At 43.3% G+C, this 27,796-nt stretch overlaps 3 protein-coding genes across 10 annotated transcripts; 2 read left to right on the top strand and 1 right to left on the bottom strand.

Moving 5' to 3' along the window:
* The first annotated feature begins 520 nt into the window (after nt 1–520).
* Nucleotides 521–7,324, top strand: tspy (testis specific protein Y-linked). 7 transcript variants are annotated; one of them, XM_071477023.1, is made up of 8 exons: nt 521–2,145; nt 2,248–2,325; nt 2,415–2,526; nt 3,577–3,731; nt 4,715–4,791; nt 5,031–5,221; nt 5,512–5,577; nt 5,724–7,324. In XM_071477023.1, the coding sequence occupies exons 1-8, from the start codon at nt 1,180–1,182 to the stop codon at nt 5,765–5,767; spliced, it is 1,689 nt and encodes a 562-aa protein (XP_071333124.1). In that variant the 5' UTR covers nt 521–1,179; the 3' UTR covers nt 5,768–7,324. The 7 variants fall into 7 exon arrangements, 5 of the variants coding, with proteins under 5 accessions (XP_071333124.1, XP_071333127.1, XP_071333123.1 ...); XR_011690900.1 differs by lacking the exons at nt 5,512–5,577; nt 5,724–7,324 and adding exons at nt 3,928–3,992; nt 4,172–4,335 and having other exon boundaries at nt 526–2,145; nt 5,028–5,089; XM_071477022.1 differs by having other exon boundaries at nt 529–2,145; nt 5,028–5,221.
* Nucleotides 7,325–11,709: 4,385 nt separating this feature from the next.
* LOC139620937 (semaphorin-3F-like) lies at nt 11,710–23,411 on the top strand. The gene is made up of 18 exons (XM_071477012.1): nt 11,710–12,189; nt 14,138–14,274; nt 17,268–17,428; nt 17,537–17,599; nt 17,727–17,846; nt 18,039–18,132; nt 18,244–18,363; nt 18,484–18,629; nt 18,736–18,850; nt 18,953–19,022; nt 19,177–19,321; nt 19,462–19,684; nt 19,779–19,867; nt 19,953–19,994; nt 20,100–20,257; nt 20,356–20,423; nt 20,515–20,642; nt 21,636–23,411. Exons 2-18 carry the CDS (start codon nt 14,163–14,165, stop codon nt 22,011–22,013), a joined length of 2,232 nt encoding a protein of 743 aa, XP_071333113.1. The 5' UTR covers nt 11,710–12,189; nt 14,138–14,162; the 3' UTR covers nt 22,014–23,411.
* Nucleotides 22,434–27,592, bottom strand: wasb (WASP actin nucleation promoting factor b). 2 transcript variants are annotated; one of them, XM_071477013.1, is made up of 11 exons: nt 27,360–27,592; nt 26,438–26,578; nt 26,131–26,217; nt 25,873–25,969; nt 25,467–25,496; nt 25,320–25,355; nt 25,015–25,216; nt 24,695–24,873; nt 24,022–24,590; nt 23,760–23,871; nt 22,434–23,641 (listed from the first exon to the last, which is right to left on the bottom strand). In XM_071477013.1, exons 1-11 carry the CDS (start codon nt 27,459–27,461, stop codon nt 23,583–23,585), a joined length of 1,614 nt encoding a protein of 537 aa, XP_071333114.1. In that variant the 5' UTR covers nt 27,462–27,592; the 3' UTR covers nt 22,434–23,582. The 2 variants fall into 2 exon arrangements, with proteins under 2 accessions (XP_071333114.1, XP_071333115.1); XM_071477014.1 differs by having other exon boundaries at nt 27,367–27,503.
* Nucleotides 27,593–27,796: the final 204 nt, after the last annotated feature.

Raw genomic sequence — 27,796 nt, 5'->3', positions numbered from 1 at the left:
AAAATATTGGAGATTTTCAATGTGATTTCAGACTTGTAAAGCCCATTGTATATTTATGTGTTGCAAAATGCAAATACCCCTATTGCAAGTCTTAAATGTGCACAGGCAAAATAAAAAAAATAAAAAAAACACCAGACAAACAAGATTAACCAGTCTATCGATTTGTTAATTCATCTCAGCACTGACAGCAATATACATAAAGCTGACACTCTATGCTATGCTGTTTTTCAAGTACTAAAATAAAAGAGGACTGAGAGTGGAAAAAAACAACCTGTGTGAGCTTGACTGGAAGGCTATTTATAGTGGTGTGCGACCAAATCTTTCTGGGAATAAAGCATTCCTGTTCGATGCTATCTAAACCATCACACAGGCCACTGATTACGACTGCATCCTCCACTGAATTTATACACAAAGCCGAGTCCTTGTTTACATTTGGCTTGACGTTTGAGGTCTTGAACCATGTGTGTAATTAATTACCAATTTCCTACATTTTAATATCGCCTGTTCAACGGGTATCCTCTGAGGTAGAGAGTTTAAAAAAATAGTGCTGAAGTCGCAGAATTTACAGTCTGCTTTGATATAGTCTGGTTAACGTATTGAATTTCTTGAGGTTGTGATTTTCTGCTGCACTTGCTGCTGCGCAGTTTAGCCGCTGGTACAGACAGTTCACCATGTAAACACACCCTTATAGATGATTGGTGGAGAGGTTTTAGCGCGGCGTACCGTAGCCAATCAGAGGATTGTTTTCCTTTCACGTCGCTGCACGGATAGTAAGCTAACGGATAATGCAAAGACAAACTAAAATAAACAACGCGGATTGTCGCTAAAGACGATAAAGCACGGGAAGGTTTGATTATTTGGACCGAGTATTTGTTGTTGGACTATTATTCCTGGAAATGTGATGCAGCCGTCACTGCGAGGACACACGAATTGGGTAACGTAAGCTAACTAACGTTAGCAATAGCCTGCTAATTGTTAACGTACCGCAAGGCCGCGGGGAAATAAGAGAGCTGCTTCCTCCTCTAGCTTCACTGAGAATGTAGGTAACGTTACGACCATAAGGACAAAATTACAAGTAACTAACTAGCTAGTTCGGTTGAATATTCAGTTGCATTTGCGTTTGTTTTAGTTGAACTTGCGTGCTACATAGCTTGTTAGCTATTTGGCTAGCTAGCTAGCATGAGTGAACTGACGGACTGCAAACAGTCCGCTGACTCTGCATCGAGGAAACGGTGTCCATCACCCAAACAGGATGAAGGCAGCACGATTCCCTGCAAGTCCTCAAAAGTAAGTGACGCATCAAACGAAGCGGGGGTTGCTTCGAAAAGTCACAAAAACAGTGAAGCTCAGAGTAAAGAAGCAGCAGAGAGCGAGGGCCAGTCAAAAGACAGCGCGGAGGAGCCAGCTGCCGTGCAAACAGATCGGGGTTTAGACAGCACGAATGGCAACAGTACATTGCCTGTCAGCAACTCCAGTGCTGACGGTCACGATGCCAGCAACAGCGAAAAACCACAGCCCTCAGGTGCACAGGGATCTGCTGACTCAAAGGAAGCTGTAGAGAAAACAGCAGGATCAGAGCTGCGTCCCATTGCTCCTTTGGACAAGTCCGACTCAGCAGCCATAGCAGCTGCTGAAGCACTCGCCAGTCTCACAGGAGGAGACGGGGAAGACAGCCAAGAGACTCCTTGCTCATCTGAAAAGGCTAAACAGGTGAAACAGGGGAGCAAATTCAAACAACGTGGGGGCCAGCATTCCTCCAAAACAGGCTCTAAAACACAGGCAGCTGCAGCAGATAGCTCCACATCTGTGCACAGTACTGACAGAGAAGATGCAGAAGATGTGCCCGAAGCAGATGAAGGTGATGAATCCATATCTGGATCATCGTCCACACCAAGCTCTTCTTTCCCATCAGACAATGAGGACAATGATGATGGGGAGTGTGCCATTGTGTCAGTTAAGATGGCCCCTGAGATGAGACAGTCAGTGGCTCTCCTGGCGCAGGTACAGATGAGACTGGAAGCCCTTGAGAAGAAAAGCGCCCGCCTTCACCAACGGCTGGAGCTGAAGATTAGTCGCCAGCGGCGCCCACATCTGGATCAGCGTAGCTCCATTACAAAAACCATCCCTGGCTTCTGGGTGACAGCTGTATCCTTAAAATGAAAAAAATCCTTTTTCTCCATTCCTGCTTTGTATTCCAATATTTAAAATGAACATATGTTGGTTATTTTCTTAACTTCAATATGTCAGCTGTTGAACCATCCTCATCTCTCAGCTCACATTGACGAGACTGATGAAGATGCTCTTAGTTACATGACTGATCTTGAGGTAAGAAGTGTTTGTGTTTGTTCTTCCAAAGTCTGGCTATTTTGTATCCCTAGTAGCAAAACTCAGACTTTTCCTTGCGTCTTCATCAGATTGAGTCTTTCAAGAATAACAAACTGGGATACAGGATCCGCTTCCACTTCAGACGGAACCCATATTTCCAGAACAATATCATCATGAAGGAGCTGCACCTTGGGATGGGAGGTAAAAATGAGCATGTGGAGATTAAGTAATGGTTATATAGTTGTCATTCTTAATGTATGCATAGTGTTATCATTGTCAGACTTTGCACTGTAAATTCAGTGTATATAGAGGATAATCTGAACTCTATACCAAAACCAAAATATTGTCATCTGTCATGTACCTTTTGGTTTTCATTTGTTACATCACCCACATACACCCATCTAAAATAATACATGCTAACCAGAGGACATGCAGTCATATTTTGGAGTGAAAAAGATAAATCACAACACATTTTCTGAAACAGTTACCAAAAAGTGCTGAGAATAAAAAGCAGATTGCCAGAAAACTGAAGAAGTTGAACAAACTTGTCAACTTCGCACCCACAATCTTGTAACTGTGCAACAAACAATGTAGCTGTACAGTAAAAACAGCAAAAAGAGAATATTGTGAGAATATTGTAGTTGCTGTGTTTGCCTTGTTTCTAAACGTGGATGGAGAGAATATTTACAAGACCTTTCAACACATTGCAGTTCAGTACAATGTAGTTTTATACAACACCACAAACTATGGTCTAAAGAATCAAACCAGAGTTGAGTTAACACATCTAACACAGTCTTAACAAAATTTTGTATTACAATACTGCATACATTTAGTGTAAACACAGATTTTGTATTGCATTACAGTGTACAGAGTTTTCCAGTTGTCAGGGCAGCAAGTACATTTCCTGGTGTAAAGTAGCAGCTTATATAAACTTGTGATAAACTGCTGTGATAGTTGCTATCATAAACTTAATTTGACTAACAGTGAACTGAAGATATTGAGTATAAGAGAGGAGTGTTTTATTATAGAAACATAATGTCAATCTCCTGTTTGTACTGTCAGATAGTTCAGGGCTTGTTTACAGTTTGAGTTCAGAGAAGTCTAATATTTGTCTCTCAATCTGACTGAGCGAGGTCTGACAGTGCTCTTCTCATCTAGAGATAAGTTTTCATTGTCTCTTCAGGCTTCATAAAATCAACACGTCCATTAATTTCTAGGTCACCTTCTAATCCTGAGTGCTCATGTTTTCAGGATCCCCCATGTCTTTCTCCAACCCCATCCTATGGCATCGTGGACAAAACCTGACAGCCCACAGCGAACCCAGGAAGTCGACACGTGGGGTCTACCAGACCTTTTTCAGCTGGTTCAGTGACCATAGCAACCCAGGACAAGATGATGTAGCACAGGTACTGATTACTGCTCCCTCATACTAATATGGGTTCATGATTGTTTGCCATGCCACTGCCGTGCTTAGAGCTTTGATTCGTTTCCCAGTAGTCAACCATTATTAACCGTGCACAACTCTGATGACATGTGTTTGAACCTGCCAACCTGCGCCTTTTTTTCAGTGTTATTGTGATATCTAACATTTTATCCCACTAGACAACCATTAATTGCACCCATGATATGCCAGATGTGTCCTGGAAAAGCCTTAAGGGAGCTATTTTGTAAGTTTTGCTATTGCTACAGAGCCAACATTAGCATTTACAGCTGCAGATTGTTAAATAAACATTGAGATTTCTTTACCCATCATCCCTTTACTCACCAAGAGCTGTCAAAAGCGGTGGGAAGCAACCCTCTTGTTTTGCTTCTATTTCTTTAACTTCTTTTCTTCTACTGAAGTTAGCATGCTAAACAGCTAGCTCCAGCCCAGTCGAATTGTCTCGTCAATTTACGATATCAAGTCACCGTAACGTCCAGTCTACCCTGAAGAAGTGCAGCTGCTCAGAGGGCGTATTGTAACGTCTTACATTGTAAATGCAACGATGGCTGAAGCTCTTGGCAAGACTGGTAAGTAAACTGCTGTTAATGCTAACGTTGGCTATGTAGCAATAGCTAAACTTACAAATAGCTCCTTTAAAGTCTGAATGGTTTAAGAAAATGTAGTTGGTTCTTAAGTTATTCAACGTTCCTGCCAGTTTCCTGCCACAATCTAGGAAAATGCACAGATTCAGATTTTGCCATCACAAATAATAATAGATCATTTTTTGATGAGTACAATTATGACACTTTTACCATATTTATACATGCTACATGATACTCAGACCTTTGTCTCAGGTTAGCAGGACTATGTATCGTGTATAACGCTTAACTAACACTTAAAGACAGCACATGCTCCAAACATATTGAATTAAAATGATTTTGAAATTGTCTCTGTTCTGATGTTTAGATACTTAAAGACGACCTGTACAGAGACCCACTGAGATACTACCTCACTCCACTGTGGGAACCGAGGGAGAACGGCAGGTACAGCCTCAATTTTCATAGCTGTGTACAGAAGGTGTAGTAACTGCACAAACCACTTATTAAGCTATAAATTGTGGAAATATTTTCAGCCTCAGGGCGTTAAAATTATAGTTCATGTGTAAACTTTAATTGTTTCCTGTTATTTTTCTTCCCTGCTGGTAAAACCAGGTGGGATGCATACCGAGACAATGAGCGTTTTTTTCTGAGTGTGTGTATTTACATTTTTTTTTCTCCAGTAGTGGCAGCGGGGCCAGAGAAGCTGACAACGGCAATGGAGATGAGTGTGTGGTAATCTCTGACTCAGATGATGAGCCTGGTGAGGAGACTGGTGAGGCTCAGCAAGGCCACAGTAGGGAGGAGGAAGAGGAGGATGAAGAGGAGGAGGAGGAAGAAGAAGAGGAGGAGGAGGAGGACAGGGGGCCAAGCGCAGGTCAGTGCCATGGCAGAACTTAAAAAGACAGCTAAAACCTCAAATTATACAGATACACATTTCTCACATTATTTTTGATTTTATTCATAAGTTATTTAGCTTGTATCTTATTTTGAAAGTACATGTCAGCAGATAGCTGTTGTAAAATGATCCTGTGTATAGATCCGTAGTGTTTGCTGTTGATCATGTTGTGAATGAGAGGCCCAGAGCTTGTTAGCATAAAGCTGACTGGGTAATGTTGTATCTGAAATATAAATGTTTGAGTAATGCAGGCTAAACTGATTAGACAGGAAATATCTCCTCCTCAGATGAGAGCCCAGGGGAGGAGGATGATGGTGGAGAAATTGTGATCGACGGTAAGACACCACTCTCAACAGCAGGGTTGATATGAAACCAGAGTTGGTTTTCATATTTTCTACTTTTTGATGATGATGTTTTGGTTTTTTTAGGAGTAATTACAGCCATACCTTGAATTTATAGTTGTCTTACTTTTGTCCTGTAGGCTCTGATGACAGTGACCAGGAGGAGGAGGAGGAGGCGGCCTAAGAAGAAGAAGAAGAGGAGGAGGAGGAGGAGGAGGAGGTATATGTTGAAGACAGCGAGTCATCAAGGGACCAGAGACCAGGAAGATGAAGAGGATGCTGAGGTTGACAAAGAGTTCCAGAGTAAACATTGCATTCTTCTTCCTGATGTTAGTCATTTTTATGCACAGAATATCAGTTTTTGTTTTTTGTTTTTTTTGTTTTTTTTTTATACCTAAAATACACAGAAGCATTTTAAAATCAGGGTTCACTGTAATAATAAAGCCAAGGCAGCACGTCTCCCCTCTGTTTTTTACAGTTGGTACGGTGTATTCTGATGTACTCTCACCTTTTTTGCAAAAATGTTTTTTTCTACAACAGCTTCATACAAGTAATTTTCTTCGATTTGATGAAGAACGTAGTATGACAGCCTACACACACACACACGCATACGTAGGTTAGATTTTGATTGCCGCTACTTGCTGGCATTAAATTTTGCATTTGCAGATTCTTCAAATGAATAACACTGAAACCTTCGGAGGCATTATTAGTGGTCATTTCAAGACAAAGTTTTGGCTGTTTTTAGAATTGACATGTGGCGAGGTGAATGTGTCAAAAGCTGAAATTGAAATAATGACAGTACATTTCAGATGCACTGAGTACTGAACCAAAATTTGTTCTCAGGGATGATCATGGTGGTAGTTTTATTGAAAGAACTTTACTGATTCTCAGACATTTACACTCTCTGGTTAGTGTTGGCTGTGTATAAGGAAACGTGTACTCTACTGTAGTAAATAGGAACAAATATTGTTTTAATATAATACCTGTGTTTTTCCCTCCTCTTCTCTGTGTTCAGTGTTGTTGCACACCAACCTCCAGCCCTTTTAAGAATCTGTAAACCATCTCTGATGTTTAAAATCATTGTGTAGTTTGATCAATGTTTCTGTGGATTCCTACATTTTTGTAACACACTCCTACAGCAAGTGGCTCAGATGTTAATTTTTTTTTTCCTTTTCTTTAGATTTTAACTTAATTTGAATTTGCTTTCTAAATCATGTAAGGTTTGTTTTTGTGTTATGTGTATTAGAATTTGTTATCTTCTTTCAAAAAAGATGATATTTATTATGTTGTTTTTCTACACGTCCACATCATGGCATGCCTGTGAGCATGAATTATAAGTCAGGATGATTACATTACTTACAAGGCTGCATAGAGGAAATAATTTGCAGTGCACAGTTGTCAGTAAATGTCTTTAAATTCACAGCAACATTATGGGGTGCACTGTAACAGAACTAGTATTTGTATTTGCTTACTTTTCTTAGCAATGAACCTGTAAATAATATTTCAGCATTGTCTTTTGGATAAGACAGTACACGTGTTTAATCCATGGATAAATTTATCAAATAATCTCGAGTTTTTTCATAAACATGATCAGAAAGTTATATTTTGTGTGCTGTGTTTTATAGAACACTGTAGTTTAAAGAGACCTAATTGTTTGTTGCTTTGGTTAATTTTGTTTGCTTGAAGATAAATGTCCACCTTTTGACTTAGACCTAATAAAAAAAAATCGGCCGTTGTTTCACTTTTGCTGTCTGTTGGTGCGTTTAAAACACACTGTAGCACTGTGCAACAAAAGCAGACCACATTTATGGTGAACTGGAATTTGTGCAAGGGGACCACAAGATGGCAGCGCCGTTCAACTTACTCTCACACCTCTTGTTAAGACTGTAGGTGTTAATTTGGGTTATGAGTGAAAACAGTATGTCTTACAGTACATGAAATACTTTGGTGCCAGTATTTAAACATTCACATGTGCGTAAATGAGAGAAAGCTAAATCTTACCTTTGCTCAGCTGCTTCAAATCTTCAGCTCTAATAGCAGAGCACATGTGTGGCATATTGACATAAAAGTCACCTCTGACATGTTTGGCTGCTGTGTGCTCTTGAAGCAAAGAATCAAACAGAGAGATACAGCTGTTCTTTAATGTATTCCACCTCTGATATGACGGCAGTGTGTGATATCACTGACATTTTGAATGTAGCACTGCAAATAGCCACGGGCAAGACATTTTTGGACAGGCCCAGACAAAGGAACAGCAGTGGTGTTGCAATGGTACACTTAAACCCTTGATTCCACTTTTAATGCACAGCTATAAATATTCCACTAGCGAAAACCTGTCCTGCTGTGGGCCCAGCAGCACCCAGGGTATGCAATCTAGGATGGGCATATACTATTAATACTGATGATGGAAACACATTATACCCTGTGAAATGATCCCAAGTGTTTGTCTCCTCTTTGAAGCAGCTTTATTCAGCCCACCTCAGAGCGCAATGTTTTTATAACTATGAATTAATAATGGGCTTGGTTCCTACAATATTGATCGTGACAAACTAAGTACAGATTGCTGGGACAACAAAGCTGTCCTCGGGCTGCTTTGTGGTCTGAGGGTTGTCTGTGAAGCCTTTGTTATGTATGCGGTGGCAAAAGCCTAAATGGATTCCCCACTGTAAACTACACTCCCCAGGGTTGAGCTGGTGTTGCTACTGTACACAAATCATCTTGTCATGCCGCTCCATGCTCTCACATTTCACAAAGTAGCTTGTTGGAATCCGCTACTCAGACTGATTCACTGTAGACTGAGAAATGGAAAGATAACACACACACACACAGGCTCATTCTTCATCTGTGACTGATGTTGGGAGTGCACACGGAAAGGGCTTGTGCTGCTTTCTATAGCGAGTAATGTGAGAGGTTGAGGTAGTGCCCCTGAATACCAACTACCTGTGTGTGTGTGTGTGTGTGTGTGTGTGTGTTTCTGAACATGTGCACATGCTTGTAGGCTTGTTTTGTGAAAGCTTGCATTCTTTCCTGCACCTCCACGCACGCATGCACGCTTGCAGAAGCCGCGCGTCACGCACACCTTTGCAGGTTTTCAGCACCACGGTGCACGTACGCGTGGCCGTGTTGCTTGTCAGTTAATCAAGATGAAGCGCAGCATTTGAACTGTGCAGCGGGGAGAACAGAGAGGGATGGGGAAGGAGCATGGAGTGAGCATGATTGAGGGAAATGGATGAGTGCAGTGATAAGCAGAGCTGCCTGGGTCCTGACAGATACACACAGCAGATGGATGACTCTTATCTGGGAGATCACAGAGTGCATACTCGCGCCTGGGCCCAGTTACAGAGAGCCACGATCACACCAGACAGACGAATAGGCCTGCCCCCCACCAATCACACTGCACATACTGTACACACACGCACACAAGCGCACGCACACACATAACCACTTGACAGAGTGAACAGATTGCAGAGCTTGCGTTACCTTCCTGTCTTTGACATTGAAATTCACCTGGAGTCCGGTGACTCAAGGATGTGTGCAGGGAGAGGAGAGGAGAGAGGGAGGGAGGGAGGGCATGGGGAGGGAAGTACGAGAAATCAATTGAATTCTAATTAAAGCCGCAGAGCAAGTGCGTGCGTGTTGTGTACATGTATGTTGGCATGCAACAAGAGAGCCACTTGCACTCTGTTCTCACTTTTTTTCGGCATGACAGATTTTTCCCATGATCCTCTGGGCACAAGCAATGTCTGTCACAGAGGTTAAGATGGAGCCGAAGTCGCGCACACTCAGAACAGAGAAAAACATTTGGGACTGTTTGCGCTGGGACACTTAATCGTTAACTGGCAATTACCAAAGGCTTGTGCGATAGTGCTGACAGATTTACCTCTGAAGACACTGTACTCTCCCTCATCACATCCTCACCGTGCTCCTTCTCGTGCGCAGGAACCCTGCCTCCCTCCCTGCGTCCCAACACACACCCCCTGTTGTATGGAAGGAGCTCCTCTCCAACAGCTGTTGATACTCCCAGCTGCATTTTATAGCAAGGGAGAGTGCCTCGCAGAAGGTGTCTTCAAGGCAGATGGTGGCTGACTGGTTGGCTGGCTGGCTGGCTTGCTGGCTGGCCTGGTGGACACGTGGCAAGCTGGACGACTGCAGACGGTGCTCCATCTCAGGGAAGCTGCAGTTATGGTATGCCTGTGCTGCCTTCTCTATAAAAACCTGCAATCACCTCACTTCCAATACAGAGCGAGGCGAGCAGGCTGCGACTGGAATGTGCGCCACGTATGCGCCCTTCATGTCAAAGATGTTTTCCAAAGTTGCTCTCCTTTGATAATCACTGGTGTGTGAAGTTCATGGATGTCACACGCCGCACCTGTTCCCTTATCTTACATTTTGATGTTTACATTTTTTCCTGACCTGTAAGATAATAATTAGAGAACGTGTAAAGTCATGTGAGAGGAGCAGTGGTTGAAAATAGAGAGAAAATAATCCTGGTGAATACTGCACCTTTATTTTCTCTACCCTATAATTTCCTCTCAAGGTCATGGTAGTCTATGGTGACGCCCTGGACTTTCTGCAGCGGGGCATGTTCAAACAGTCTTCGATTCATCAATACACTTTAGGAAAGACCATCAGTGGGTCAAATAATGGGTTGCTGTTCCTCAAGGGGACAATACTCTGCCCCTAGTATTGTCATGATTGATGTGTCTGGGGGCCCCAGGATTCATCAGCCTTGGGTTGGCCTACAGGGATAAACATCTACCTCGCTTTTCACTTTACCTATCCATTAGACGAGAAGATCCTCCTGACAGAGCTCTTTGTGGACCAGCAAAACACACCGAGTGTTTGTTTTCTAATCCGCAATGTCTGTCTCCATGATACAAAATCCATTCATCATGTTGGAGGTAACGGGCCTCTCCGACCACTACTCCCTGCCCCTTTTACTTACACACCGAGCAAAAAAAGAAAAAAAAAAAAAACCCCTTCTAATGACGAGTGAAGAGCTGTTGCTATCTGAGGCAGTGTAGTGGGAGCATGCTGGTCAGATAAGACCACAGGATGGAGGGTGGTTCAGTGAGAGATATGGATGACGCTGGTTGGTGCTTGTGAAGCAGTGGGAGTTGGTCAGTGTGCTAGTGTCCATGGTCAAAGTTGAGCGCACACGGAAACTTGAACTCAGCACACACTCGTGACTCATTTCCTCAGCTGGAAACAGAGGGATGCCTCCTGTGGGGCGGGAAACAAAGACTCCCTCCTGGACACATCTTGACACGTCACTGCCTGTGCATCACATCTGGCTGATCCCCAACTTGAGATAAGGTCACTGCTTACATACCCCGTCTCCCTGCGACAATGAATCAAACCCAAGAATGTGCATTAAAGATAAGTTCAGAAAGTTGGAAGTTGGACTTTGGGCTGTTGCCTGGAGCTGCCCTCCCCTTGTGACCTTTTTCCAGACTGGCACACCACATCACCTCATGTGTTTAATTTATTTTACTGTCTTGCAGAGCCATTGCTCAGAATACATTCACCCTCTGCTTTTGTGGTTCTAGTGCGCCACACCGCGTCACAGCTCACCACAAAGCCAGTAAGGATGACAGGAGCTCTAAAAGCTGTTTTAATTTCAAGCTCAAGGCTCCGTGAACAGGATGGATGTCCTTTACGTTCAGTCCCCGTCCCCCCCCCCCAGTCTGGTTGCTTTGTCACCGTTGTCATGAGCTCTGGAGCCAGCCACACAGGAATCTCAGGAATCTTTTTCGCCTGACCTGGCTCTCATGTAGAGCTAAAGAGTAATGGTGGCATGGTCCAAGTAGCAGACCTCCCCTCCTTCTGCTCCTCTTTAATAGTGGATTTCAGCCCCTGCATCATGTATAAAGAATTGTCTGCGGCCCTTCCCAGTGCATGAGAAAAACATTTATATAAAAAACTGTGGCTGCACGCCCATCACCATTTAACTGAATTATTCAGGTTAAATAAACTCCGCCAGGAGAAAACGACTGAGCTGACAGATTAACAACAGTTTGCAGCAGAGTGGAGCACTGTGCTGAACTTACCAGCAGTGACAGGGTTAATCATACCCATATGGTGCACCAAGAGGTTTGGTCCAATGCTGCTGTGGGCCAACAGGAGAGGGAAGGCTGGGTGGGGGCAGAACAGAAGGGAGAGGACAGCGGGGCAGACATTCTCCCAACACCTGCACCTGGTCACTTGATTCACACTCAAACTGCCTTTTTAAAGGATCCGTGGACCAACATCTTGCTCACATCCCGGTGATGGTTGCTGCCTTCCAGGCGTAAACTTTTGGATAGAGTGGAGCAAGCGTTCAGGGATCATCTGTGCGTTTCCCCGTTTTCTTTTAACGTTTCATGGAAGAAATGCAGTCGGTTCCAGCGACTGATTAGACAGCCTTTTGTTTTGTTTTGTTTTGTTTTTTCTTCTCAAGGGGAATTTGCAAACCTATCGGATTGTTTTGTGCCTGCGCAGCGCTGCTGAGAGAGATTTTTCCAATCCAGCTCCGAGGCGCAAAACGCGGGGAATGCAGCGGTAACATCGCGCAAGTTTGTGGATCTGAGAGGCTCAGAGGCTGTCGAGACACTCAACAAATCAAAGGTAGGACATTTAACTTCTCTGCGGTTTAACTTTTAACTCATGTTTAGTTACTCTGTATGGTAGTCTGAATGGAAGGTGACTGAAGTGCACACATTTGTTCGGTTCCTATTTCTGGATGTTGAGTTCACAGGTAAGTGCGCACTCCTCAGCGGAAAAAAGAGAACTAGGTTATAGAAATCATATAATTATTTTTTTTTAAAAGGAAACCATATATTACTACAGCAGAACTTTAATCTGTCCTGTCGTTAACACCCAACACAGAAAACCAGCAGAAATACCGTCATTCATGTAAAACTACACTCAGGCCATCACACACACACACACACACACACACACAGCCCCTCAGGCACAGTATAATGTTTTAGTCACATTTTCTAATTGGCAATTTTCTATATTTAAATATATTTTAATAAGAATTCTTACCTTTACATTCTTTTTCTATCTTCATATTAATGACAGCAGATTGAATACAGGAGAGAGGTCATGGATTTTAATCATACCTACACTAAGACAGAGTCACCAGGTCATGGATATTTTGCCTTATTATAGAAAATCAAAAAGGGAAGGGGATTAAAAAGTGTCTGTGGTGTACATATAGGCATATGCTCATTTCATTTTAGTATTAGCTGAATAACATTTTTGGTGACAATGTTTATTTTTATTTGTTTTTTTATATATATATATATGTCAATGTGACCAGTGTTGTTTTAATGAGTGATTCTTTTTGTGGTGATTAATACCTGTGAATCTTCAAAATGTGTGTCCACATCATTTTGATTGCACACCTCATGGTGCAAACATACTATAGACAGCACTTATAGAGTGTTTGATCAGAGGAGTAGAGATCCAGCCTCCCTGGTGAGAAGATATATGGCAACTGTGTGATTATGCCAGGAAGCCTGTGAGGCGTTTCCAATCGCTTCTGTTTTTAATTTCCAAATGTTCACCAAGCCAGCCACTGCAATTTCATCAGAATGTTCAGATTTTTCATGGGAACATATTTTTTTTATAGAATGTGTCACACGTCAGTTTTTTCCTTATTGTGAAATATAATAAACATTTTGTGAAATCTCACTAGTTTTTCCCCATGAATACCTCTCCCTAAAAGCCTCCTTTTTTTTCTCCAAGCCTTGTACCATGTGTCACCAGAGGCCTTGGCTACACGGATGTCATGAGAAAAAGAAAAGCCCGTGGGATGGCTTATAGCCTGAGCAAAGCACACCTTCAGGGAGACAATTTAATGGATGTTGTGGACTCAGCTTTTAGTATTCATAATTTATATGGGATCCTCTCCAGCAAAGTGCAGATACATAATGAATGCAGAGTTAAGGTCTAACAGTTAGGCTACGTTTCAACACCCCTAAACTGTCAGAGATGGTTTCAGCGCCGACTACCTGTTTCTTTGAACTGTCATGTATTTCACTCGTCAACTTCTAAAAGTATGTGGACGTGCTTTGTTGAAAGACTGAGAGAAAGAGGCCAAGGGAATCACTGATGGGCATCAGAGTCTTGTTTTGAACTGCTTTCTATGAAAATGTGGACGAATAATATATATTAAAAGAAAATATAACATGTTTAATATAATGTACAAAATGACATTGATCTCATTTTTCAGACTTTTTCCATGTGACTGTGCTTTCAAATAACATTATACAGTCTTTACACATACCTCACTACATTTACACTTTAAATAAATAATAGGGCTGTCATATTTTCCAGAGCAGGTGTGAAGATTTGGACGTTGTTCTCTCCTGCCAGACTATACCTCTCGCCTTGGAAGGCTGGGGGCCAAACTTCTGATCACAGAGATCAGAGAAAGAAAGAAAGAAAGAGAGAGAGAGAGACAGAGAGAGAGAGTCTCTTGCCTGTCCTTCCTTCTTTTTCTGTCTTGTATTTCTCATGGGGCACTCTATAATAATAGTTCACTCCTCTTTCTTTTTTCGTCCAGATTTAGATCTCTGTGGGCTACCTGCATGACTGTTACCATGACAGCATCTGGAGCCCAACTCCTCCTGTTAGCCTTATGTGTTTACAGAGGCTCAGGCCTGCAGCAGTCTGCTCCCAGGGTTCGCCTCTCCTTCAAAGGTGAGCTCATACAGATTAACCAAAACTCCTCTGACAGCAGGGATTGCCATAATAGTTTCTTTGACTTGGTTGGTGTCTCTCACAAAGTCCCACAAACTCATGCACACACCCACGCACATATCCACACCACCGGTTATGTTTCCTCTTCATACATATGTAAAGAACGTATTTCCTGCCACATGTCAAACAGTGCAACACTGAAAACAAAAGGTGGATATTACGTGGGGTTGGTTACTGGTAGTGCCCTTCAACAGAGTTTCTTCCCACACCCTAAAACCCACACGCACTCTAGTCTGACCTGTCGGTTCTTCTTTGTTATTGATGTCTGACACTGTGACACAAAAAGGAAACACCTGAAATCTGATCAGAAGAGCAAAACGATATTTTAGAACCATAATGCTTTGCCCGCGAGATGTAGATTCAAGATGGGATAGTGCCTTTAAATCCTTTTTTGTGGGCTTTTGGGATTTTCCCCGTGTCGCCTACTCCCTGCCCTCATTAACTCTAATGGCGGAGATTCATGTTACAGATGTGTGGATGACACCTTTGATCAAAACAATGCTGGATGATTACAGTTATTTCTGCACCTCTATCATGTTGTCACTTCAAGTGCACCTGCACATGCGGACGCTCACGCTCACAGAAACCCTCCCACGTCACACCTGAAGTACCTGCAAGTGAGAATTAGAGGTTGGAATCAGATTTATAACATTCCTCAGCGCTTTGATGTGGAGGTGAGTCAAAGCGCTCTGGTCCCAGGTCAGGTCCAGGCAGAGTCAAAGTATTTTGGTGTCTTATCTTTTTGAAGTGCCATGATTTAATGAGAAACATTTATGATTTTGTACATTGTAAACAAGAGACATCTGAAGCAGATTAGAGGTGAGCTATCATGAGGTCTGTGGGTAATAACTTCTGGCAGTCGTCATGCAGTGTTGGTCTGAATACAACGGATTTTGAACGACTGAAAACAGCTGTGCACATGCTGTTCATGGTTGTTGTATTCAGCCATCGTTCCATTTAAGGCTTGAGAAGGTAATTGCAGTGCATTTTTATATGACCCTTAACACTAATACCCTTTCGGTAAACAGCTTATACACAACAGCGTGTTTTTTTGCAGCAGGGTGTACAAAGTAGCGGTCCGACCAATTACACAAGTTTGGTCTTGAACTTTATCTTGTTCCTTCCTGTGGAAGATTCAGGAATTCACATCGGTACAGAGCTCCTCATGACAGATTCATACACGGGAGCTTTCTTTAAAACAGCTGAGAGGTGTTGAATTATCAGATTGTTGGTGAGCTCAGACAGACCTCGGCCACCCCTCCCCCTAATGCCAAACAAAAAGGAGAAAAGTTGGATTTACTCGCCAACTGTTTTCTGCCACTCCAAGGTTTTATTGTTCATTGTTAGTGACAGCGGGTCTCTTTGTTCCCTGAGGCGCCTGTGGAGGAGGTTTTGGGGCGGCTGGAGGACATGTGACTCTTGTGAGCGAATGAGCCGTCCGGAGTGACACTCTGGGGTACAGGAGGCCTGCAGAGGATAGAGGTCTTGTATTGTTTCCTCTGTCGCTGGGAAGTTGTGTCAGTTGTGCGCACACTTCAAAGGGATTGACTGAGTCTCATTTGATAGAATTAGTCAGCATTGCTAGAGAGCAAAATGTGCGGTGTAATTGAGGCCATGTTTTAGGAGCTCATGCCTTCACGGTGCTGTCACCAGTTTGTTCATGCTTGAGATAGGGCAGGGACTAAACGGCAATGGTCATTAGTGCCTTAGTGACAATATGTTGTAACATGAGAGCTTATAGTGTCCCAGCTGTAGCTCCATACTTGAATTGTATGTCCTTCCCAGTGTTTCCCTATCAGTGTCAGAATGTTGTCAGGGGATAAGTGTTTGCTGAATGTTTACCAGATGATGGCAGTACATTGTTTGCTATTTTTGGAGAATGGAGACATGTATAGGGGTGTGGTGTTTCTACATTTAGCCTCTTCAGTGAATCCACTATGGCCCAGTGGAGCCCGGCCAGAGGCTTGTTATCCTGTGTTTACCTCTCAGGAACAGAACCGGACCTCGTCCCACCTTCCGAGACTCCATCCCGTGTTGTCCGGAGATCCGATTGCATCGCTTATTTTAGTGGCACCTTGACTGCATCCTGTTAACATTGACCTCAAAAGGAAGATGGCAGGCACTTTGATGTAAATAAAGATTGCGCTTCCTCTTGAATCCCCGTAAGCCGGCTTCTGAGGGTCTGTGTGAACATTTGTCATTATATAAGCCTGCTGTCTTTAACATGAGTCCACCATGTCTCAGGACGCACATATGGTTGTCAATTCTTTGCACATGCCACAGATGTGTGTGTGTGTGTGTGTGTGTGTGTGTGTGTGTGTGTGTGTGAGTATGTGTTGTTTTTTTTTTTAGGTGTGTAAAATGATGCAATCAATTGTTGGATGGCAGGATGGAAAAAGAAAAAAAACTCACATTCAGAGGCGGAGTGCTGTACGGAGTCCATTTGTCTCACAGCAGATGAAAATTGTTCAATCAAAGCTTTCAGGAGAACAAAAAAAAAAAAAGCAGAAACATTTTCCACTGCAGCATGTCTTAACAGGTTATGCTCTGCTGAACACAATCCTGATCTTAAGAATTAGCAGCGAGTTCCACTGACCGTGTTTCCTAAGGGACCTGCTTTTTCGTCTCCACAAGGCATGTGGTGCCTTAAACTCAATCAGACAGTCAGGACACATAAAATATTGAGATCTTAAAAGCGAATATGTTTCCTAAAATGCTCTAAGTTGAGTTATATTTAATCAGTGACACACATTTTCCAGAAAAGAAGTGAGAACACCAAGGGACCATTAGTTCATCCAAGTCAGTAATGAAAGATGTTAAAGGCATAAAGGGAAAGAAGTGAATAGTTGTCGAGAGGCGAACTTTGCTCCCCCTGCTGTTGGTTTTCCAAATAAAGTGATGTTTTTAACAGAGCTGGAACTTTTTACTCACAGAGCTGATGGACACACGGGCAGCACGGCCCTTCAGTTTCTCCTTCAACACCAGCGACTACCGCATCCTCCTGATGGATCAGGATCAGGGCCGTCTTTACCTGGGCAGCCGGGAGTACCTGGTGGCTCTGGACATGCACAATGTCAACAAGGAGCCGCTCATTGTGCGTACAATGAAACCCACTCTGCTATTTTGTTGTGTGGCTGTAAATGCAGTGATCATTAATAATCCAGTATTATTTTTTTTGTGTTTTTTGGAAACAAAAAAACAGATCCACTGGCCAGCATCTGCTAAGAGAAAGGGAGAATGTCAGATGACAGGAAAGGGAAGACAGGTGGGATCGTCTGTTTACATCCTGTCCTTTCAAAAAAAAAAAAAAAAATCCCAGACCTGTGCTTTCATGCCGGGACAATGACGACGATGATGTTTGAATTCCATTTGTCTTACTCCTCTTTGTCCAGGGAGAGTGTGCCAACTTCGTGAGGTTGATAGAGCCGTGGAACCGCACCCACCTCTACACCTGTGGAACGGGGGCGTACCAGCCTATCTGCACATTCATCAACAGAGGCTGGAGGGCAGAGGTGAATGCAAAGACGTTTACAGTTCCCTGAGTGGGATTTACAGCAGTTATAGCCCTGGAAAGCTCTGTCCTGCTAAATATTTCAGGACTACAAACTGGGACACTGATTTGTTTATGATTTCCCCATGCTCCCATGTGACGTTTTAGCTGTCTATTTTTATTCATATTCTCCCCATCTTCTCTGCCTCTGCAGGACTACCTGTTTAGGCTGGTCCCTGGATACATGGATTCAGGGAAGGGAAAATGTTCCTATGATCCCACACAGGAGAACATTGCAGTTCTAATCAGTAAGGCATGCTTTATTTTTAGGCAGAAAAAACATAAAATCTTTAAATCTAAATGTCTTCAGAAATCACAAAGTCTTACCTCTCTATTCTCTCATTGGCTCACCTCTGCAGATGGTAACCTATATGCAGGGGTCCATATTGACTTCATGAGTACAGATGCTGCTCTGTTTAGGACCATGGGAGGGAGGACAGCAATCAGGACGGAGCAGTATGACTCCAGGTGGCTCAACGGTGAGTAAATGTGGGTGTGAGGAGGTAAATGTTGCTGATTACAGGTTATGGTTCCTCTCATTTTATCTGACAACCACTTGCATCAATCCCCTCTCTGCTTATCTGTTTTTATCCCCTTAGAGCCTGTGTTTGTTCAGATCCAGCAGATCCCTGACAGTGCAGAAAGGAATGATGACAAGCTGTACTTCTTTTTCCGTGAGAAGAGTCTAGACTCCAGCGGCGGGGCCAGCCCCACTGTTTTAGCCAGGGTGGGAAGAGTGTGTCTGGTAAGCCGAACCACATTGTATATGTGGTGGAAAGATATACAGCGTACCTTGTAATGTGAAACGTGTTGTACATATTGAATCATGACCTAATTTCCTCCCTGCCTAGAATGATGAAGGAGGGCAGAAGTCCCTGGTGAACCGCTGGACGACATTCCTGAAGGCTCGTCTTATCTGTTCAGTGATAGGAGAAGATGGAGTGGAGACACGGTTTGATGAACTACGTGAGGCCACGATAAAATAAGCACCGTGCTTAAACTGATTGCGTTTTAATTGCAACTGCTTTTATACAGAGTTATTGGATTTGCATATCATTCTTCTTCCAGGGGACGTGTTTATTCAACCCACACAGGATGAGCGAAACCCTATGGTGTATGCTCTCTTCACCACAGCAGGGTGAGTTGTTTTTAGAAACTTGATTTAAACCTCGCCAAACCTCATCAACTCACTTTCTTAACCATTTTTGTAGAAACGATGCAAACTTTCATTTTAGGAGTTGGTGCAAATGTCTGCTAACATCTCCTCTTACCTTCAATTGTTTCTGTTAAAGCTCTGTGTTCAAGGGCTCAGCAGTCTGCGTGTACTCAATGGCTGATATCCGCAACGTCTTCAATGGACCTTTTGCCCACAAACATGGTCATAATTACCAGTGGACAGAGTACACTGGCAAGATTCCCTACCCACGGCCTGGAACAGTATGTCTCAGTGATGTTATCTCCAAAGAGATACAATAATAAAAAACACACCACAAACATCCATACACAAACCTCTTTCAAATAATTTAAACAAATATATACATCGACAAGCTTCTCCTCTTCTTTTTCCTCTCATCCAGTGTCCAGGGGGAACCTTCACTCCTGGTATCCGTTCCTCCAAGAACTTCTCAGATGAGGCTGTGGATTTCATCAGATCCCATCCCCTCATGTACCACCCAGTTTATCCAATCCACCGCCGCCCCCTGGTGGTGAGGACCGGTGTGGACTACCGCTTCACTGCCCTGGTGGTAGATCAGGTGGATGCTGTGGACGGACGCTACGAGGTGCTCTTCCTGGGGACAGGTGAGAGAGCTGCAGGGGTGAACGCACTAATCTGGTGGGAGGATTGTTTTGGTGAGAAAATCTAAGACTTGAATATAATTTCTCTCACTTCTAGACCGAGGCACTGTGCAAAAAGTCATTGTTTTGCCCAAGGACCCGTTCACCATGGAGGAACTCACACTAGAGGAAGTGGAGGTTTTTCGGGTATGTTTAGATATGTGGCCCTGAAATGACTAAAACACTCATCTGAAGATAAAATCCTGTTGATTTTTCTTTTTTCGATTTACAGACCAGAGCTCCTGTCAAAACAATGAAGATATCTTCTAAAAGAGTAAGCAAATTTATTTTCAAAAAAAAAAAACATTTCAGTCCCTACTTTGCAACAGTTTCTTAACAGCCTCACTGAGTTGGTTTTGTTTTGTTTGTGTCGCCACAGCAACAGCTGTACGTGTCATCGGATGCGGGGCTGACCCAGGTGTCGCTGCACCGCTGTGGTGTGTATGGCAGGGCTTGCTCTGACTGCTGTCTGGCCCGTGACCCCTACTGTGCCTGGGATGGAGAGAGCTGCTCTGCTTTCACCCCCTCCACCAAGAGGTCAGGGAGGCCTCACAGCTTCACAGTGCACTGTTACTAGAGAATAAAGCGAGTATCTGTTGAGTCAACTTTGTTCCTAATTCTGGTCTTTTTCTCAGGAGGAGCAGAAGACAGGATGTTAAACATGGTGACCCACTGAGGCAGTGCAGAGGTTTCAATGCCAAAGGTGTGGCAATTTATTTTGTGTGTTTAACAACCACAAAGAATTTATATATTTTTATTTCATGTCACCGTTTCCTCTCTCCTCATCTTTGCAGTGGAGAAACGCCTGAGAGAAACAGTGCAGTTTGGGGTGGAGGGCAGTAGCACCTTCTTGGAGTGTCAGCCTCGCTCGCCTCAGGCCACCGTCAAGTGGCTCTTCCAGAGGGAAGGAAAGAGGAAAGTGGTGAGGAAGAACAGTTACATTTTAGTACACGCTAAAGGAACCTTACAACATTTTGGAAAATCCTGCTATTTGCATTCTTGCCGAGAGTTAGATGAAAAAATTGATACCACTCAGTTTGACACTGGTAAATGTGAGTCTTGTCAGCGAGAAATAGTCCGATACATACTCCCCATAAAACTACAACTTGTTCTTTTTAGACTTGGGAATTTAGCATGAACTTTACAGGTGCTGGTAGGTGATTTTCATTGCTGTCAGACAGAGCCACACTGGTACCACTCTCTCAGACATGAGAGTGGTATCAATCTTCTCATCCAACACTCAGCAAAAAAGTGAATAAGCATGTTATCCATAATGATGACCTAATTGCTTTAAGGGGATCAACCCCTTTCCTATTTGTAATCTGTGTAGAAATCATAGACTGTATATAAAAATGGGACATCGACTCCAGGTCTGAAAAGTGAAGCTGATGCCTTAAACCTGTATTATATCTAATGACCATCAGGGGGCGACTCCACTGGTGGCATAAAGAACGTCCTATTGTATTGAAGTCTACTTCTCACTTGATTTATTACCACAGTAAACATTTTATGGTCTCAATCTCTAGTTTCTCGTGTTCTTCAATACAACTTGATGTTCATTCTTTAAATTATGGTCCCATTTAGAGGAAAATAAATGATAAAGCAGGGTATACACTAGGGTGGGGCTACCGTGTGATTGACAGACTGTAGCACAGTTACCTGCCTCAATCAGGATAGAGTTCGGACCAGGTCAGATCCAGCCCTCACTCCTCCTCAGCTCCACCTTCTCATCCAAATATGGTGTCTTCTGGTTTCAAAAAGCCAAGATGGCGACGGCCAAATTGCAAACTCGAGGCGTCAGAACGGCAGTTCACAAACCAATGGGTGACGTCATGCTGGGTTGCCACTTGGTACAAATTCAAACACGTGGTTCCCTCACTTAGACCCTCTCGCTATTTTCTTCTTTTTCCTACAGCTCAGCCGTGTGGGAGGTGTCCTGAAGACCAACCACGGCATCCTCCTGAAGTCTCTAAACCAATCAGATGCAGGTCTCTACCACTGCCTCGCCACTGAGAACAACTTTAAACACACAGTGGCCCGCGTGGCACTGCGCATCCTGGATCGAGACATCGTTTTAGCTCTCACTGCTCAAGATGAGGACGAAGAGCCAAAAACTCGCCAAGCGGGACATTACCCGCAGTCGTCCCTCGTCTCCACACCTTTCCCACCTGAGATTAGACTGATTAACCAGTACTGCCAGTCCTACTGGGAACAGCTTAGTCCCAAACAGCAGCAGCAGCGCAAGCGAACCAGCCGCAGGCACACAGAGAGCCAGGACCAAGGCCTCGGCTAGGGGACGGGGCTGACACTGTCCAACACTGGCCTGTCTGGACTTTATGGTGGACTTTTATGTTTGACATGCATGTTTGGGTGTTACCTCCATTCATTAGGCGGGTGATGCTTTCATGCTGTCGTTAAAGAACTATATTGGTGGTTTTGCAGGTGTCAGCCAAAACACAGATTGTGTATGTTTTACATTACTGACGACCACTTTTCAAAGAATACTGTACGTTTCTTTCAGGTATCACTTCATGTTCGTTTGGCAATTAAATCAACTTGATACTTTGATCACCTATCATAGGGATCGTTTCAAAAACTTTTTCCCGTTGGTATATTCAGGAGATTGTAGGAAACCCCTGCTTCAGCAACTTCAGAATCTCTGTGGAGGATCAACATTTTTAGAGCAAGAAACTACAAAAAATACACACAGTCCTTTTCACAATGTCCATGTTTGCTTATTATTTGTCTTTTAGGTTGCTTCCATTACTCGACATAAAAGCAGGGAAGCTTCTACACTGATCATTAATTGTCAGATGTTGGATGGTCCTTGAAAGCACCACCAAGGAAGAGTTTTCAAAACACACCTGGATTACCATGCAACTACAGTGTTACTGTGAGAAAAAAACAATAACATGCAACACATATTTCAAGTTTGTTGTTTTGGAAATTGCTTGATTGTCATGTAAAGTAAATGTAACATGTAGTTACGGAGCTACAACATGCAAAACCACAAGTATGGTCTTTTTAAGTATCTTGAAACAAAAATGTAATATATTGATTGTGAATATAATATATATGGTCATGGATTACTCTTGTATTGTATGAAGATAGTATGATGACATAAATGCAGATGTTGCATGCTGTTGTATCTGTTGTTGTTTGTTGCAAGTTGTACATTTTACTGTTCTGTTTCCAACCTTGGTGTGTTGTGATGTTTGTAAGGTGAAATGTGTTCTGTTAAGCTAATTCCATTGGATGTTGTCATATAATGACTCCTTTACTGTCCTGTGCTCTAGTGACCTACAGTATGTGAGTGTTTCAGGTATGTAAAGCATACAGTGTTCTTCCAGTTATGCACTTTGTCGGTGGCGGTATTAGAGGGAATTTGGGGATCTTTGCACAGATGTTTGAGAAAATGATACAGGAACATAATTTTCATGTACAGTATGTTATTACAAAAATGGGACTGAAACTGGCTCAGATTTAGTATTTGATTGGTGGTGTTCTGTCATAAGCTGTATTTACTTATTTTTAAAAATGGCTCTTTTCCATGGAAGCACGAGGAACAAGATATATCCAGTCAGAGCCTCCATTCACCTTCATTGTGAGTAACACAGTGCTATGTGCTGTCATGCTGATCAATCCTACACTGGAAATGTTTGAACAAATATATAAACATTTCAGAATTCTCTTAAGTGTGTCCTTTACAGTCCTTTACATTGACTGACTTGTTTATTTAATCACCTACAGTTTGTCTCATATACACCTCAAAATCCAGTTTGCAAAATGGAACAACATGAGGTTTCTCCCTAAAATCACAGTTGAACTAAGTTAAAAATCCTCACAAACAAGAACCTCAACATCAGTCGTCCCATTCGTCGTCATCCTCATCTTCATCTCCACCCTCATCTTCACTTTCATCTGAAACAGAGGACAAATATAAACTTTGTTTGGCTCCTGTTGGTTCAGCTCATGCATTGTCAGAAGAACAAACATCTTCTCTCTTTGTGTAAAGATGTAATTAACGTCTAATATTTACCAGAGGAATGGATGACTTTACTCCTCTTCTGCATGACCATCATGAGAGCACCAACAATGCCTTCACCTGATGCTGGAGATGAAGATGGAGGTGGATCAGGGTTCTCTGTCACCTATAACACACCAGAACAGGAGGACAGCATTTAAACATGAACATCTGCAAGCCAAAGATTAATTATGACACACTGCAGCACGTCAATTAAAACCTGTGTAGTCATATATAGCATATGTGAAATGTTTTGGAGCAAAGGAAGTTGCTTTACGTTTCTGAGCTTCTTTCCCAGTCGGATCTGATCCAGCAGAGCTCCTCTGCTGTCTCCCCCTCCTGAGGGTGCAGGGGCAGGTGGTGCTGCGCCCCCGGTGGGAGGAGGAGGTGGTGGGAAATCTGAAGAAATAGGAGCCATAGGAGGCGGAGGAGGAGGGGGTGGTGGAGGAGGTGGAGGGCCTCCTCCTCCTCCTCCACCTGCTCTGCTGGGTGCAGATGGGACAGGAGGAGGTGGGAAATGCTGTTGGCTTGACGGCGGCGGGGGAGGAGGCGACTGATGGGAGGACATCGGACCTGGGGGGGGAGGAAACCTTGAGGACGAAGAGTGTGCAGGTGGTGGTGGTGGTGGAGGTCCAACTCTGTTTGTTGGTGGGGGTGGGGGTGGCATGCCTCCACGCGTTGACGGTGGCTGAGCAGATGGGGAACCTCGTGGGGACTGGCCTGGGATGGGAGGCAGGGGGCCAGAGCGGCCTCGTGGAGGTGGAGGGGTCGGGGCAGAGAGATTGGAGCCTGGCAGTGGAGGCAGGGGCCCTTGTCTGCCAGGTGGAGGGGGTGGAGGTCCAGAAGCTGCAGTGGAACAAGATATTCATCACAATCCAGCCCAAGCTTTAGACCGTCACATTAGGCTGTACTGTGCAGTGAGATGGAGGTAGAATATGATACGGTCTCACCTCCTCTGTTCACCTCCCGTTTGACCGCCTCCATGCCTCCGGACTGCTCGATGACATTATAGATGAGCTGAGACGTCTTCTCATCCCTCATCTCAGCCTCACTGATCCCAGCTTGGGAGAGCAGCTTCCACAGGTCAGGGTCAAGGTTGTTGGGATCCCACCCCACGTGAGTAACATGCCTGACATGAAGGCAACAAAAGAAGACAGCGCCATACAGTTACACTTTTAGAAAATATTGCAAAACAACATCCTCTTGAGATAATGATCAAAGGTCACTGCCTGAGATCAGAGGCAACACCTTTGTCAGCTCAGACACTCACTTAAATCCACTTGGTGCCCCTATGTCTGCTTTGGAGAGCTTGGGGCCCTTTTTCTTGTTCTTCTTGTCCTTCTTCTTGTCTTTGCCAGTCACAGCTAAGGGAGAAGAGGGTGAGGGCATCGAGCGGTAGCGTGAAGACTGGATATCTGGGTTCTGGATGTCCACTGTGGCCATGTGAAAAGATCCAGGGCTACCAGGTGAGGCTTTTGGAGGAGATACAGAGAACACACAAGTTGGTACTTAACCTCAGCTGGTGGTACAATTCAAGTTACAGTCGAGACATGTTGAGGTGAAGGAGTCACGCACCTTTTTCAGGTGGGAGTGGAGGCAGGGGACTTCTGTCTGAAGTGACAGGAAACGGAAAAAAGGGAAAGTCATACATTTACTCCTACAGTTTGCTGCACGTGTTAATACATTAGCATATTGCAGTCTAGAATTTCATTGCTGTCTTACCAGTAGGTGGCAGGGGGCGCTGTTTCTTGTCTGTCCATAACAAAGAGAGGAGAGAAACCAGTTTGCATGGTTTTACCACACCATAATCCAATATTTATTCAGCTAGAATACACTTAAAACAATTCTCTATTCTTTATATGAAAAAGTGTGTAGTTAGTTAACAATTATCATTTATTTTTGCATCTGCATTATCACTTTTGAATAATCTGAATTTGCCAAAAATCACTTCATTTAAGTGGATTTCAATTAATTTTTCCAGGTTACATTGCAAACAATTTATAAGACCAATAACATATACAAAAACATGTAGTAGTAGTGGCAAAACTATGAATCATTAAAAATGTATTTCATGCTCTATAACTATAAATGTAAACGTCAGTTTTGTTTTGACTAGGACCTCACTGACCTTGGCGGTTGTGTCTTTGGTTGATTTTCTCCTCAACAGCTCTTTGAAAGGCCTCTGCTTCCTGTAGGTCAGCAAAGTTCAGTCCCACTTGACAGTCCTGCATTGTGTAACAAATGAACATGGAGTCAAACAATATTACAAAGATATGTGACCTGCTGATGATTCGATCACAGATTTCTGCACAGTAATAGACAACAATCAAACTGTAATAGACAACAATCACAGGTGCAGGAAGAGGTGGAGTAAGGGTGTGCTTACATCTGCGGCAAACGTATGAAAGCATGATTGTGGCGAGCAGTAAACAATTTGGTTGTAGAGCTCCTGCTCCCAAATCTGACGCCCTGCCTGTGGGAAAAAAAAACAAAAAAAACCTTGTTAGTATTTCAGCTTCTCAATAATACTCCAGATTTGAGTCAGTCAGGATTAGTCATCTTGTGACAGGTTTGTAGCGTTTCAGAAGGTCAACATAGAGACAGAGATCATCAGTCTGAGGAGGGCCTGAATATTCTTACATTGTCTTGTGATCAAATTCTTGGTATAAGAGCACCACTGTGCAAGAGATTACCTTCAGATCATACATCCGTATGAAGTAGGAGCGCTGAGGGTTGTCTTTGACGAAGCACACCACTCCAGTCTGCTGCAGGCTCCATGTGGATGGACTGTGAGGCAGAGCCATGAGCAACTGTGCGACTGCAGTGGCCATGGACTGAACACACAGACAACACATGCACTGAAAACAGTTCGGCGCTGATAGGACACTTTATCGGGAGCATTTTATCACAGTTCACATGTAAATCTGGTGTTTTGTAGTGATGTTTTTAATTTGCCACTGCAGGTGTACAAGTCTTTAAGGCAGCTTGGTTATAGCACAGCTGTGAGCAGAGTGCAAACTAATGTGACTAAAAGAGAGTCAGTAATAACGCAACTTCTGCTCTGCAGTAACACTAGATCCGAGGTTAGCGTCTAATTCTGACAGAGAGGAAGAAATGGTTCAGCTACCATTTCCTGATACAACTACCTCCTTTCTGATGACCTAATGTCAGCAATTCTTTTTAAACTGCATTTGCATCGACATACAGTAGATTCTTCATGTTAAGACAAGACTCGACTTCAAATTTACTTAAAGATATGTACCAAATACAAGATAAGCAAATACAGTAACGAAAAGCAGATGAGACAAGCGTGAAACTACATTAATGTAAGTTAAATATAAAGTGTAAAAGTTCTCAACTGAGGGTTCGACTATTAACTGTGCTCAATAAAATTCAGGATATGATGTTTAACCACAAAAGGCACGAGAGAGGGAAGTCTTAAGAGCTGAAACAGTCTTTAACATTTTTATGTAGCGACCAGAATAACCAGGACTAACTTGGATATCTTCTACTTTTACAAGACACTCTTCTACCAGAAACGATACAAATACGAAAGATACAGCAGAATGTCATTCCACAGTGGGCAACTCCCTCTCTGGTCAGCTTGGAACTTACAGCACACCTTCTGCCCAGGAGCTCATCCAACTTCTCATTCTCCTGTAGGCTCAGCAGAGCGCTCCGGACGCTCTCCATTTTACTTTTAGATCCACGACTCATGGTCCTCTGATAAAACTTCACCGTTTATCTTAAATGAATGTGTCACAGCATTTGAAAGAGTGTCTTCCCTTACACTGCCAGAATACAAAACTCTACAGTCAAGGAAGTTTCTCTTCTCTGTTCTGTGCACACATCATTTCAAAGCAGGAAATGGGCAACCGCACTTCTCTAACCCCCGCTTTTCTTCTTTCTCTCAGACGCAGCACACAAATGAATGTGTTACTTCCATTTTCAGAGGGAGGCAGTGCACTGTGAGTACATTCATTTTGTGGCTTCAAACACCAAGATGACTTCTTGGTGTACTTGACAGGTGAAAAAGCAACTCGATAAATATG

The sequence above is a fragment of the Trachinotus anak genome, unplaced genomic scaffold (assembly GCF_046630095.1).
Source record: "Trachinotus anak isolate AG129_WGS33_773 ecotype Australia unplaced genomic scaffold, CSIRO_AGI_Tana_v1 ptg000004l, whole genome shotgun sequence".
Lineage (NCBI taxonomy): Eukaryota > Metazoa > Chordata > Actinopteri > Carangiformes > Carangidae > Trachinotus > Trachinotus anak.
This window is presented reverse-complemented; position numbering and strand designations above follow the sequence as displayed.

Coding starts and splice junctions, on each gene's coding strand:
- tspy (XM_071477022.1), top strand. CDS start 1,180: ATGAGTGAACTGACGGACTGCAAACAGTCCGCTGACTCTGCATCGAGG. Junction 2,326..2,414: donor GTTACATGACTGATCTTGAG/GTAAGAAGTGTT, acceptor CGTCTTCATCAG/ATTGAGTCTTTCAAGAATAA. Junction 3,732..4,714: donor GACAAGATGATGTAGCACAG/GTACTGATTACT, acceptor TCTGATGTTTAG/ATACTTAAAGACGACCTGTA.
- LOC139620937 (XM_071477012.1), top strand. CDS start 14,163: ATGACTGTTACCATGACAGCATCTGGAGCCCAACTCCTCCTGTTAGCC. Junction 18,630..18,735: donor GGGTGGGAAGAGTGTGTCTG/GTAAGCCGAACC, acceptor CTCCCTGCCTAG/AATGATGAAGGAGGGCAGAA. Junction 19,322..19,461: donor CCTACCCACGGCCTGGAACA/GTATGTCTCAGT, acceptor CCTCTCATCCAG/TGTCCAGGGGGAACCTTCAC.
- wasb (XM_071477013.1), bottom strand. CDS start 27,461: ATGAGTCGTGGATCTAAAAGTAAAATGGAGAGCGTCCGGAGCGCTCTG. Junction 25,497..25,872: donor CCAAAGACACAACCGCCAAG/GTCAGTGAGGTC, acceptor TGTTATGGACAG/ACAAGAAACAGCGCCCCCTG. Junction 24,591..24,694: donor ACGGGAGGTGAACAGAGGAG/GTGAGACCGTAT, acceptor GTTCCACTGCAG/CTTCTGGACCTCCACCCCCT.